This window comes from Ursus americanus, chromosome 8, assembly GCF_024610735.1.
Source record: "Ursus americanus isolate L20-20 chromosome 8, mUrsAme1.1.p, whole genome shotgun sequence".
In the NCBI taxonomy this organism is placed as follows: Eukaryota; Metazoa; Chordata; class Mammalia; order Carnivora; family Ursidae; genus Ursus; species Ursus americanus.
The window spans coordinates 24,249,238-24,263,138 of record NC_142134.1 but is presented as its reverse complement, the minus strand read 5'-3'; the positions used below and the strand labels follow the sequence as shown (position 1 = coordinate 24,263,138).

Here is a 13,901-nt window from a genome sequence, read left to right as displayed (position 1 = left end):
TGGAAGTAATATGGAGGAGTCCTACGGATTGTAACTATAACTGGAGAATATCACGTGTGGGTTTTCTCTCTAATAGTAAAGTCAGGATGTTGTGTTGGTTGAGTGTAGGTGTTAGAACCACACAAACTTGGGTGAAAATCCTGGCTCTGCCATAGAACAATGTGACTTTAGACAATAGACAAGTTCCTTAAAGTTAGAGAGGCCTTCCTGCCCCATCTGTGAAATGGAGGAGACAAGAGTGCCTATTTCCCGGGGGATAGTAGTGGGATTTAAGTGTGATAATGCATTGGAAGCCCTTGCTATAGGGCCTGGCACAAAGTAAGCCCTCAGTAACTCTAACTGCATTGCTGTTATTGTTGAGTGTTGTTTTGAAAATGTAATTCTTTTCAACAACATTAGGTGGTATCCCATAATTTGGTTACATCAGATCATATAAATGGGATTAGTCTTCTTTTTCCCCTGGTAACAGAAACAAACAATATAGTATTTTTTAAAGTGATGTAATATTACACACCAATGTTTAGGAGAGAAAGAGATACGGTTTGTGTCTTTGTAATGCACACACTGCTACAGGCAAGCTTGCAGGTTCTTTTTCTCTGTCCAGAGGTTAAGGAGAACATCTTGATCTGTAAATGCAAGATCTTTTATGCTAAACGGTTTCTGTAATTCATTAAGGCATATTTAGGGACATATTTGATAGATCACACATGTAAGGAACTATCTTTTTGTAGTGGGATTTCTGGTGATACTTTCATGAAAATTTTACAGTTATGAGTATGAGAAATTCCTGATGAATTGAACTGGTGTCCGAGAGGCATTGACACATTCTCTTATGTTTCCCTTGTGGTCATGTAGGTGAGACGGGCATCGGCAAATCCACATTAATGGACACTTTATTCAACACCAAATTTGAAAGTGACCCAGCTACTCACAATGAACCAGGTGTCCGGTTAAAAGCCAGAAGTTACGAGCTTCAGGAAAGCAATGTACGGCTGAAGTTAACCATCGTCGACACTGTGGGATTTGGAGACCAGATAAATAAAGATGACAGGTACATCTTGGGATCTCATGGGGATATAAACGGATCAGGAGATGGCAGGACCTGTCCTCCGTAAATCCAAAGGCTAAATGTTCACTAGTTATGGGGCTGGTCTTCTGTTGCCTAAAAGAAAAGGCATTCTTGTTCTCTGAGAAATTTTCTTAGAATGTTCTTCCCTGAGGTCAGAACCAGACAACACAGTTGATTCCAGCTACTTTAAGGGAAAAATGGATTTCTTAGAAGGAATAAATTAGCTTGTGGCATTTTTCCAGAGGGTCATGGAACTAGATTTGGGGGCTTTCCCAGCAGGAAAAGCAATCACCCAACAATTCTACAGGATGGTTGGCAGAAGCCCCTGCCACCAGTCACCTTATGTAATTTGGTACCTGTGACACTGGGGGGGAGGTCCCTAGAACCTCCACCAGTTCTGTCCCAGATAAGCAAATGCCTTTACCATCACTTGCAAGGGGAACAGGTGTGGCCTGTGCGTGGCCTCTGCCATGTTTTGCTCACCCCCTGCCTCTAGGTCTTGTAAGGCTGCATTGGTTTGGTGGAAACTAAACGTCATCTAGAACTCTAGCTGAGAGAATCTGAGAAACGTGGTTTTTGTTTTTGTTTTTGTTTTTTGCAACTCTGCAAAATGAGAAGGCATTAAAGAGTAGAGGAATTTGCAATGAGCATCTGCCATGCTCTCTTAGTCCCTGAGGCGGATTGGGATATTTGACTTAATCCCCAAATTCTTACGGATTTCATTGAAAACTGAGAGTTGATGAGAAATCATCTGTTAGAAGCCACAGCCCAGGATTTAGGAGACCTGGGTTATAGCCTGGATTCTGCCAGTGACAAGCAATGGGACCGTGGCAGTTTATCTCACTTTAAGGGAATGTCACTAGATGTGGGCTACTGTGTACAGTACTATTCTTAGGCAGAGGCCTAAGGAAGGACACTGTGGAAGGCAAGGCCTGGAAGAGGATGTGGTAATAAGGGGTCATCCTGTATTTTGAAGTCTTTGGTCAAAGTGATATTAGCTCCTAAAACCTCAAAGCGAAGAAAGCATTTTTATGGCAGATGTCCTGGAAAAATCCTGATTTCCAGCTGGGCCTGGATCTTGCTATTGATGTGAGTGCTTGGTGTGAGGCACTGTGAGTCCTTCTGTGAAGTGTCTGGGTCTTCCTCTAGGCTGCTAAGAGGGGTGGGCAGCATGCTGGGTGCAGAATTGCCAAATCGAGTCTGAATGATTGTGGTTTCAGTCAAGTTTAATGAGGAATTTAGGTCGACTGGATTAAACTTTCCCCTCTCTATCCAGTGGGATTTGTTAAGCTAATGAAGTAATACGTACAATAAACTATATATGTGGAAGAAAGGATGTGTTTAACCTGCTTAAGAAATAAAATATTTTCTAAGAATTGTGTTCCAATAGTTTGTATGTAGATAGAGGCTACTACCTGTACGTCTTACGTATTCATTCATTAAAACCTGTTCACATAAACTTGAAGATTTCATTATAAAATAATAGTTAGGTTTTATTTTTATAAAATACATACTCAATTTATAAAGCCAAGTAAGTTTGGCTCTGCTCTCTGAGTTACTGTATGCCTTAATTTGAGGGTAGTTGTTAACCTTAAAACTTCCTGGTGTTCAACTGATTCGTTAACGTCGGTCCCCAGATATTGTTCACACTCCTTCTCGAGATCTTCCATCCTATTCATCATTGTTAACATCAAATATCTTATGACTATTTTAAATATTGTATTCATTTTCAAAAGAAGTTAGAGAAAGTTAAAATTGTCCCAGGTCCAAAGATGACTCTAGACGGGGGCTTCCAGAGACATTTTTATGCAGTGACAACATAATGGGAATAAAACACCAAATCAGTAAGATATGTTTGCTTAGGACTCAGAAATTTTATTAGTACCAGGGTTCGTTCTTTCTTTTCTTTTCCTTTCTCTTTCTTTCTTTCTTTCTTTCTTTCTTTCTTTCTTTCTTTCTTTCTTTTTCTTTCTTTCTTAAATTTCCCTCAAAACTGTGTATATTATGTGCATGTGTTTTATAAAGAGGAACTTGAACTATTTCTATCTAGAATGTGTATTGCCTAGAGATATCTTAACTATTCTGATATATATGAGCACCATAGTAATTAGAACGAAATATTTAATTCATTCTCTAGCTGAGCACTGAGCTCCATTTTATCTATAGAGCAATTTAAATGGTCTTCAATAAACATTGTCCTGTAATAACAGGAGCAATTGTTAGATGTAGTGAGAAGGATTTTATTTCGCATCTGGTCAAAATGAACTATCTGTACATTGTACGGGGTGGGGGACCGCTAAGCTCAGACCCTGCAGCTGAGCTGTTGCTCTTAATTTATGACCTCAATGCCAAGGAATGATGGAGAAGTTACTGCCTGAAGGCTGTTTGTAATACCAAGTGAAATAGATGAAGGGAAGGCCTTGGCAACAAGAACAAGAACACAGGTGCATTTGGGGGGCTGGGGAGAGAGCAGGGGTTCCCTGTCATTGGGCAATCACCATGTACTCAGAGCGAGCCGTATCGCCCTCTGTCCGACCCACACAGGTTTCTCCCTGGGGTTGGAGGATGTCATGCTTGTGCAGTCCCTGATTGCAAGGCAGTAACCGGACCTTTTCAGGATGCCTTCCTGCAAGAATGAGAACCATCTTCCAACATCTTTCTGCTAAAACTCCGTGTGCTCTTCCTGCTCAGAGCCATTGCCTCAGTGGCTGCACTGAATTACCTCTCCCCAAGTGGCGATTTTCCTCCAGCCTGGTGGTTTCCACTGGCCGGCACTGAACAGCAAGTGGCTATTACAATACTGATTCTCGTATTTGCAGCTGGAGGCCTCTTTAAGAAATTATCTGACTCATTTGGGTCAAATAATAGTTTCCAAGGAGATTTAGAAGAGAGGAAGTGTGATATTAACCTAACCTAGATACCAAATATTTTTTTTCTTCTGAAATTTCTTGACAGCTGTTGCATAACCTCTTTAAATGGCATTTAGAACTCTGTGCCCCAGAAGGCATTGTTGACACTGTTGACTCTAAACCTGAATTACTATTGTTTAATTTTTTTTTTTTTCGGACAGTCTGCTTCCATACAAGAATTGGAAGTGAGATACACATATTTTTGCATTGATATGTAACCATATGGAAAGCAATGTGCTATTTCTCTAAACCCATGATTATTTTTACTACTTTGGGGCTGAGGCAAGCTTTTCTGCCATGAATGCAGGACTTCAAGAAAGTCCCGGCTTGTTTATGTAGGCTTCAGTCATGTCAGCATTCCTGCGTGAGTATCTGCCTGGGACTGAGCTAGCTAGAAGGAGGCAGGAAGAGAGATCTGGTAAGGTTTCCTGTTATGTTGAATAGCATGATTAACTCTTCGTGGGTTAAGAGCTTCTTTGCTTTGCTGTCTGTACTCTTCAGTGAAGAAGGGAAGGAGTCTGGAGAAGAAGGTAAACCAAGTTTTGTCATGGAACTGGAAATAGAATAATTCATTTGCCCCACATTTGGGAAATGGGAGATAGAATGTCAATGGCATATAACTAACTGTAATGATAATCAGCCCTGAAAAGCATGAATAATTGAAATCTTCAAACTCACCAGATCTTTGTATCAGAGTTACAAAAGGGTAGTGAAGTGGCCCAATAGCTCTTTAATTTCTGTTTTTACTAAAGTTTCTGATGGAGGTAGTTGAGAGATAAGGAAAACAATTTTAACTAACAGCAAGATAGAGAAAAATAGATGGTAGGTATCTGGCCATATATAAAATGGAGAGTCAGTCCCTCAACAGTGGTGTTGGTTCTTCTGCAGGAATGATCAGTAGGTAGCTTGGGTGGATAGAAAACATTGTATAAAATATTTTTTCCATCAGTTTCAGGGTCAGCCTCTGTATTTTATTGTGAATTCTGTGACTGGGGGTATATGAACAAAATGAGTTGTGGGTAAAAAGGACTATCCCCATGCCTTAAAAGGAAATGATGTGACAATGTAAGGACTAGATTTGATTTGCCCTTCTCCACTTTCCTCTGCTTGGTATGACTACAATCCAGAGAAGTTGGAATTGGCCAAACAGAAAATAAATGGGTGTCCTTTCTGTAAGAATGGAAACTGGCAAAAGGCAGAATTGAGATTAAACTTCCTTATCTTTATGATTGTGAATATAGATAAGAAGTGGAAAGGAGTAGGAGAGGAGGGGCAGATCATTTGTTTAAAGGATTATGAAGGGCAATACAAAACTACTGGCTGATTTAAACTACAAGGAATGATTTTGGTAAATAGTTCTCCGGGAGTACATTTCTTTTGATTTGTTATAACAATTAGAAGTTAAAATTAGGAATTTTATGATTGATTGTGTGTGTGTGGCGGGGAGGAGTAGAAGAGGAGGTCCCGGGGTGGTGTACATGGGGTGCCATTCTGCCATTCACCAAGCGAAGGAATACAGGGAAGTGTGGGTTTGGGGGCAAGATGAAGAGTCCCGTCTTGGACACGTTTATTTAGAAGAGCCAATGGAGATACCTCGTAAGCAAATGGATAGATGGGGCTGAAATTTGAGTGAAAGATCTGGGCTACAAGCAGAGATTTATGAATTACCATCCCTTAGATGGTAAGTAAAACACAGGAATAAATGTGATTTTTCATGGAGATCACATAAAGGGAAAAGAAGGAGACCGGAAGATTAGCCAGAGCTCCCCGACAGGGGCAGGCAGAAGGAAACCCAAGATGTAAGAGACAAAAGATTTCTTGGGATATATTGAATCCAGGGCAGAAAGCATTCCTCATTGGAAAAGGAGAGATGTTATGCCTCGCATGGTCTTGGAGGACCAGAATCAACACCAGAGGCAAGAGGGAAATTAATAGAAAGCAGAAACATACTTGGAGCACTGCTGGGGAGGAGGTGCTGAGGAGCTGAAAATCAGGAACTGGTGAGGCAGGAAGGAGCAACTGCTTGTGAGCTGCTTTTCCTTTCCTTTTCTAAGAGGGTGTTGGAGAAAGACCATGGTTCCCCAAACACATGCCTCAGCGTCCGGAGACGCAAAGATCAGGCCTTGGACTGACAGGGGTGGACCTCGGTGGAGTGGCCCGGTCCCCTTCCCTGCAGGGCATGAGCTCAGTAGCAGAATGGTTACCATAAGCCGGATCCTTTTTCCCCTGCTTCTCTTTCTAGAAAGTCAGGCTTGCTTTTCTCTTATTTGTTGTTTATTATTTTTTATTATATTACTGTGAAATAGTTATATCTTACTCTTACGTGCTAGTCCTTTAGATATATTAGCTTATTTATCACAATAGCTCTCTGATATAGGTACTTTTTTGTCCTTGATTTACCTATGAGAAAATTGAGACACAGGGATGTTTAGTAACTTGCTCAAGGTCACATATGTAGTGAATTGTGGAGTGGGAGTTGGTTTGGCTTAAATCCATGCTTCTAACCACTATCCTATGATATTATTGTTGTGTAATACCTGCCTGTGTTTTAAAGTGAGAAACATAGAAGAAACTTATCACTTGCTCATTCTTTCTATTAGAATTTATTGGGATTTCTGTTGTCATATTTAGAACTTTATTATTACGGAGGCATATCCTGCTTTTTCTTTAAACCCCTAGAGATTTTGTCTGCTCAGATTGAATCGGTGGATTATGATGAATCACCAAGGAAAAATATCAAGAAACTTTTTTCTGAGTGCTTTCGATTTTTGGTTATACATATGTTTTTTGTTTTGTTTGTTTGTTCTCTTAGGGTGTCTGCTGTCATCCACATTACAAAGATTCCTAGTTCCCTTTCAAGGATTTCAGTTTACTATATGAGTCAGGGGAGCTAAGTGTTGAAAGGTTTTTATTTTTCTTAAAGCTTAAGTCATTCCTCAGCAGGGTAGTAAGTTTGGGGAGAATTAACCCATTGTGTTCCTAGTAGACCAGTCTCATTGCGGCTAACACTGACTTCTGAGCAGTCCCCTGGAGACCTGAAAGTTTATAGCTTTTCCACAGTGACCTACTTAATGTATTCCTGAGTCCCTGGAGAACATCTGGTTTATCGAATGCATATTCCCAGTATGCTATTAATGCTTATGGTCAGTTAATAGAATCATAATGTAATTATTTAAAACAGATTTGAATTATGATTTGTTGAGAAGAAAGGGTTACAGAGTTCACCTTCAAATCATAAAATTTCGGAGTTGGAAGTAATCTTGAAGCTCCTAATCACGCAGGCCCCTCAGTTTATAGATGAAGCTGTGGAAGGAGCACAGGGCTAGATGAGAGCACCGAGCGCCCCTCATCTCCGGAGGGGTGGGGCAGACAACTGGGGAAGAGCTCCCACTAGGTGATGCTATTGCCTGAAATCAAAAACCACTTTCCTTTTGTGCACCAAAGTCAATCAGTTGGCAGAGGCTGTCAAAGTCACTTTATTAAGACAGATTTTGAGACTCCGTTTCAGCCCAGCAGGAAGGAATGCCACAATCTCTTAGCAATGTCTGCCATGGGAAGTGACAGCATGGTTCACATATTTATAATCTCTGTTTTAAAGGATGAATGTTAGCCAGGAGAATACTAGGAAGAAGCCTGTTCCGGGTAGGGGGGCTAGCGTGAACAAAGGCAGATGAAAGCTTTGTGTGTGTGCTTGGGACAGGAGCGGTGAGCCAGGGAGGGAGTGGGAGAGAGGAGATTCAGAGGTGTTCAGGGAACGGAGGATGGAAGGCCTGGGATGCCCAGGTTAGGCACTGGGGGCTTCAGCTCTTAAGCAAGGGAGCCACTGAAGATTTTACTGAAGGATTGTCCTGCACTGACCTGCATGAGAGGTTTAAGACTGGAAACATGCTGATGTGAAGATGTGTTTTACAAAACATTCTTCTGCATTCTAGCTATAAGCCGATAGTGGAATATATCGATGCCCAATTTGAGGCCTACCTGCAAGAGGAATTGAAGATCAAACGTTCTCTCTTCAACTACCACGACACCAGGATCCACGCATGCCTCTACTTCATTGCCCCCACCGGCCATTCCCTGAAGTCTCTGGACCTAGTCACCATGAAAAAGCTGGACAGCAAGGTACCCACTGCCACTCTGGCCACCGTCCCCTCTCCTTTTAGATCACCTTTATCTGAAGGCTCTGATTTATTTTCTCCTCTTAATGTCATTCGGTTGTATTGTTTTGTCTTACAAGACTGTTTTTCACAGCAGTTTTAGGTTCACCGCAGAGTTAAGAGGAGGGTACAGAGATTCCCGAATACCCCTGCCCCCACATCAACACCCTCACCCGATGGGCACGTTGTTCCAGTCAGTGCACCTACATGGGCGCCTCCGCCCCCAAAGGCCATTGTTTATATTAAGGTCCCCTTTTGGTGGTGTACATTCTGTGGGCTTGGGCACATCTATAAAGACCTGTATCCATCATGATAGTATACAGAGTAGTTTTCCTGCCCTAAAACTGCTCTGCACTCTTGCCTATTCATCCCTCCCCCTTCCTCCAACCCCGTAATTGTCTTTTCTGGTTTACAGAACAATAGGGTTTAGCAATGTGAGAAAAATGCTTCAAAACCTCTGGATGTTAGGCTAAACAAAATAAAACAAACACACAAATAAAACCATGGAGCTCTTTACCAGGTATTTTTAGTTCTTAAATTAGCACCAGTGGGTACTCTGACGAGGGCTGGGGAATTACATAGTGGAGGCACCTAAAAGGTCACAGAAAGGGTTAAATTTAGGGAGCTTGAAACATGAAGTCACAATTTGTTTATTTTCTTAAAAGCTTTCTCTAAATTTCTTTTTTAAAGGTCTTTAAAAGTTTGGCTTTTAATATGAAGTTTAGAGTGAAAAAAAAGGGTATTAAATTTTTTTTTTACTTAGGTGATAAGGACAGTCCAGCTCCTTAGATTTAAAACTGAACTGCACCCAAGTGTTTTTAAAAAGTAGTTTCTGTTTGACGCCTGAGCTTTCCACATTAATAACCTCTCCCTTTCCCAACATTTGAAGGAAAGTACTGAGAAGTTTGATAACATTTAGTGATCTACTTTACAATTTGATTTTTCCTTTCGAAATAAATGGAAGACAGTTCATTATGAAAACAAAGCAGCAAATGACAGTGGGAACGACCCCGAAGAGAAGCTGTGGTATTTTCTCTTCTAACCTCCTTTTGGTTTTCAAGAAGAGTCTTATCGTCTCTAGAGGGTTTCGTTGGGTGTTAGTTTTTATCTAAACAACACTGTTGGAAAGATGCTTTCTCTCCGGAGGAACATGATAGAGAACACGTAGAAGACCAGCCTGTCCCCAAGGCTTCTGTGTGAACTGGCCGCCGAGGCGCCGGCAGGCGCAGAGCCAGGCTCCTCGGCTTCCAGCATGCTCAGACACACGGACGGATGGCATGAAGGGATTACTGCCGCTGGAGTGCTCTCCGGAGAACAAATAGAAACCCTTCTCCGTCGCATTTGTTTCAGCGGCAGTTAGCCACGGACGGTGGAGGGATCTGGGCCGTGAGGCAGGCTCCCTGTGCTGTCCTGGCTGCAGGGCAGCAGGCGGGATCCTGACTGAGGCCACGTCTGTGGACCACGCCAGGCTAAGATTCAGCAACAGGGTTATGCTTACTAGAGTTGCGTTAAAAAGGGAAAGACAATAAAGCAAAGCAAACACAGCTGGAAAAAACAAAAAAAAGTCCCCAGAGAGCAGGTGAAACTGCTTTCAAAGAATCGCTGTTGCTGCACAGCTGGGCACGCTGGGTAGCGTCTGAAAACGGTATTTGATAGAAGCAACATGTAGAGTTCAGGCCCTTAGCTCTATAAATCACAAATATATGATAATTTCAGAAAAGATTTTCAAGTACCTGCCACCAAGGAAGATGTTAAATCTAAATTGTTTGGTTCCTCTATCTACTCTGATCAAGTTGGCCCAAGAAGCTGTGGAGCTCTGCCCTTTTGTCTGTGTAACATTAACTGAGTGCTAAGTGTGTACGGAAGATAGCCAGTAAGAACAACAGCCAGTAAGAACAATGGGGAAGCGTGTTGTTCCTCGGGTCCTGACCCAGACGTCGTCTTCGCATCAGTGTTTTTCTCAGTCTGTGACTTGCTGGATGAGCCCAAGCCTGAGGAGGGTAGGAGTGGGGGGAGGAATGAGGGGTGAAAGAGGTTTTTCTATCCATGTGTCTTCTCATTGTGATGTATCAGGGATTTTGATTTGGCTCTTGGAATAAAAGGAGAAGCAAAGGAAGGCAGACATGACCAAGAAAACCTCCCTAAAGACTCCCTCATTGTCTTGCTAGGATGGCTTTCTCACCGAGCCGGTCCCTCTTTCCCCTGAGCTGGATGGAGAGCACGGCCCCAGGTATCAGATGTCAGTAGTGTCTTACTGAAGCCTCTATACCTACCATGGGGTGGAAGAAAGTTGATCTTAAAAATAGGAATTTTAAAAAATGTGCTGTGTGGACAATGCTGGGGAAAGTTGGAAGAATGACTGACATTGGGGTTTGGGGCTGGTGCTTGAGGGTGTCCCTGGCTCTCACTCTGGGCTTTCTGCCACGGTTGTCAAACTCTGCCTTCTTCCTGGTCTTTGTAGCCTGTGCTCTGAAAGTGAGCCTTACCTTTGGCACTAGGTCTCATTCTGGCATGAAGAAGTAATGTGATAGAAGCTGGTATTTCCAAGGAATTGGTTGGTATGATTTTGAAAATTTTAGGAGTAGGTGAAACTGTTTTTGTTTTGGTGAATACATAGGTTCTCCACTCCTAGCAGTCATTAGGGAAAAAAAAAAAAAGATGATGTTATCCTGGGCGAGTTGGATATTCAACTGTTCTAACTAACACAGTCTTGGCGATCACACTGTTAGGAACATGTAAAAATCAAGCTCCTCAAGTAGCTTGGGAGGGGTCGAAAAGGAGTGGTTGGTTACTCAAAGAATAGGCTTCTTTGTTATTGCTATTTGTCATAGAGTAACACTTCCTTCTACTCGGTAAAAAAAGAAAAAAAAATGCGGTAGCACAGAAGAGGAAATTACAAGTATGCTCTCAGTGCCGGAAGGGAGGGAGTAAAAGTGTTCACAGGTGGAGCGAAAAGATTATCCCATATCTTCTTAATTTTGCATCTGGGCAGAAAGTGATTTTCAGTATCATCTCTATTTTTTAGGTGAAGTTTACAGTTTTTGTTGTTTATTATATTTCATTCACTTGTCTTATTTTTCTTACATTGGAATTGTGTAAAAATGGATGTGTTTGTTTTGTAGGTGAACATCATTCCAATAATTGCAAAAGCTGACACCATCGCCAAAAACGAACTGCACAAATTCAAGAGTAAGATCATGAGTGAACTAGTCAGCAATGGAGTCCAGATATATCAGTTCCCCACAGATGAAGAAACGGTGGCGGAGATAAATGCAACAATGAGTGTAAGTCCTCAAGTTAGGAAGAACCTACCAGTAATTTTTCTGAAAGCTTTTCTTGGTAGCAGCATTGCAGAGTGACTAAACACTGGACCAGGAATCTGATTCTTTAGTGTGGCCCAGCCCCGCCACTAGGGCAAGGCACTTAACCACCCTTCTCCTCAGTGTCTCCATCTATCAAATGGGAAAGTTAGGCAGGCTGAACTCCAGTTTCCTTCCCGCTCCAACAGGTAAGATTTCTACAGCAGATCTCACGGGAAGAATGCCAGCCCAGCACCACCTCACACAAAGCAGCTGAAAGGAAATAGATCTCTGCTTGTTTTGGGCATTGTTGGCAGAATTATGGCCACCTGCCTCATTTTGGCTTCTGTGAAGGGTTCCTGCCTTCTCCTCCTTTCTGTTTCTCCTATCCTTTCCTGAGTCATTGGGTTAACTGGCAGTTGAGGTATAATTCCTTCACCTCACAGGGGGGATGGTCAGAAGAGAAATGACTAAAGCTTCAGCAGGTCTTAAGTGTACCTGCGATATGATGTCTTGTGGTGAGGCTCCATGCTGCCCTCTGATGCCTGAATCTTTCCCACTGCCTCTTTTGTATCTCACAGCCATGGCTCATCTCTGGGCCACAATTACTATACATTTTTTTTTTCCTTTTAGGAATGCATAACTTCTGTAAAAGTAGCGTTCTTTGCACATAGTAGATGCCCAATGATGGTTTTTGGAATTCTTAAAATTGTAGGTTAGCTTCAGTGAAATGTAATTAGAAGCTATTAAATAAGTTGCCTTTCCCTGTATACATGCTAAAAATGATTCAAAAGTATGCTAGTGGCAGCAGAAGTCAGTCTAGATTTTTAAATTGTGGTAGGTTGAGATATGTTCTACTTCCCTTAGATCTGGTCATGAAAAGTGTCTAATAAAGTCATTATTAAATCCATAAAGGCACTCTTTTTTTTATTAACAGCTTTATTGAGCTGTAATTGATAGAGTGTACAATTTACCCATTTAAAGCATACAATTCAGTGGTTTTTAATATATTCACGGAGTTGTACAACCATTGCCACCATCAATTTTAGAACCTTTTCATCACCCCAAAAAGAAATTGTGTACCTTTTAGCTGTCAACCCTCTAATCATCCCAGCCCTAGGCAACCACCTCTCTACTTTCTTATCTCTATAGATTTGCCTATGCGAGACATTTCATATGATGGGGACTCCTACCGAAACTCATCGGGATTATTAAATGACTTGGTCAAAGCCAGCTAATAGCAGCAGAGATCTCAACGCTGGTCCCACATCTGTGTCGCTTGCCATCATAATTTAGGAGAACAGGGTTATTCCACAAAACTTCTTGTTTCTTCAGTTCAGCATATGGACTTTTCTATATAGCATCGTTATCATTCAGGGAGGAATTTCTTCCTGACCTTATCCCCTATATGACTAGGACTTTGAAAGCCAATGTAACTCCTCCCCTTTCTGGAGATACTGTATGAATTTAAAATTTAGGAGCTCATTAAAGCAAAGCTAGTCCAGCTCCACTCTGCTCTAGTCTGGTCACACTCTGAGTTGTATAACCCACTCTGCTTGCCATGCTCCTGTGGTCAGGTTAGTAAAGGCTCTGGAACTTCTGGAAACTGGAGAGCAGATTCTTCCTGGGGAGATGGCTGAGGGGATGTGAAAGGAAGGTCCTCCTAGGGGAGAGTGACTGCTCTTATTCAAAGGACAGAACTGAAACCAGTGGGTGAAGGGGCAGTGAGGGATTTGGCCATCAGGCCACCTCAGCGTAGCAAGCACCCTGACGGAGTGCGTTCGCATCGCAGGTGGGTGGACAACAGATTCTGTACCAGTGCGCTTAGAAGAGCCGTGGTAGAAGGAATTCCTAAGCAGGATTGAAACGGGTAGCATGTGAGGTCTCCTTCCAGGTCTAGAGCTCTCTGGTCGTGGGGACTGAGAGTTTCCTAATAATCAAAGCGCCTGACATTTTTGACATCCATGGAGCATTTACTGTGCACCGGCCACTGCGCAAGGCATTATTGACATTTAGTCCCCCACCAATCCCGTCGGTAGGGACTGTTATCAGTAGGTAGGTACTGTTACCGCTACCGCAGGTGGGAGGAGACTCAGCCCCGGCCCTCACAAGGCCCAGCTGTCCGCAGGGCGGGTGGGAGTGAGCGCAGGCAGCTTGGCCCTCGCGCCGCACAGCAGCGGGCTCCTATTGCAGCACTGTCAAGAGCTCCGGATGGGGTAGCACTGGTTTTTTCTGCTGTAGAGCCGCCATTGGGGATGTCAGTGTAGGATTCGAGAAATAACATGGATAAATATCATCTGCTTTTCCCTTTATATACCTCCCCATCCTTTTAAATCATTTCGGATGGTCATGTAACTAAATTCGTGTTACATTTCTTGGAAAGAAAATAGCCACGAATCTTGGCTCTCTCTATCCGATTAATTGAGCTGATCATCCCAAATTAATCTTGTTCTTCAACAAGAAGTTTGTT

The 13,901-nt window shown here is 42.4% G+C and overlaps 1 protein-coding gene across 11 annotated transcripts in view; it reads left to right on the top strand.

Moving 5' to 3' along the window:
• SEPTIN11 (septin 11) overlaps positions 1–13,901 on the top strand; it is a 92,971-nt gene that overhangs the window by 51,972 nt on the left and 27,098 nt on the right. For all 11 annotated transcript variants that reach the window (XR_015725437.1, XR_015725438.1, XM_045790102.2 and 8 more), the window contains exons 3-5: positions 856–1,051; positions 7,911–8,097; positions 11,255–11,416. Coding sequence is in view for 9 of the 11 variants with exons in the window: in XM_045790102.2 (XP_045646058.1) it covers positions 856–1,051; positions 7,911–8,097; positions 11,255–11,416 (545 nt within the window). In the remaining 2 variants the exon portion in view is untranslated. The remainder of the gene's footprint in view (positions 1–855; positions 1,052–7,910; positions 8,098–11,254; positions 11,417–13,901) is intronic.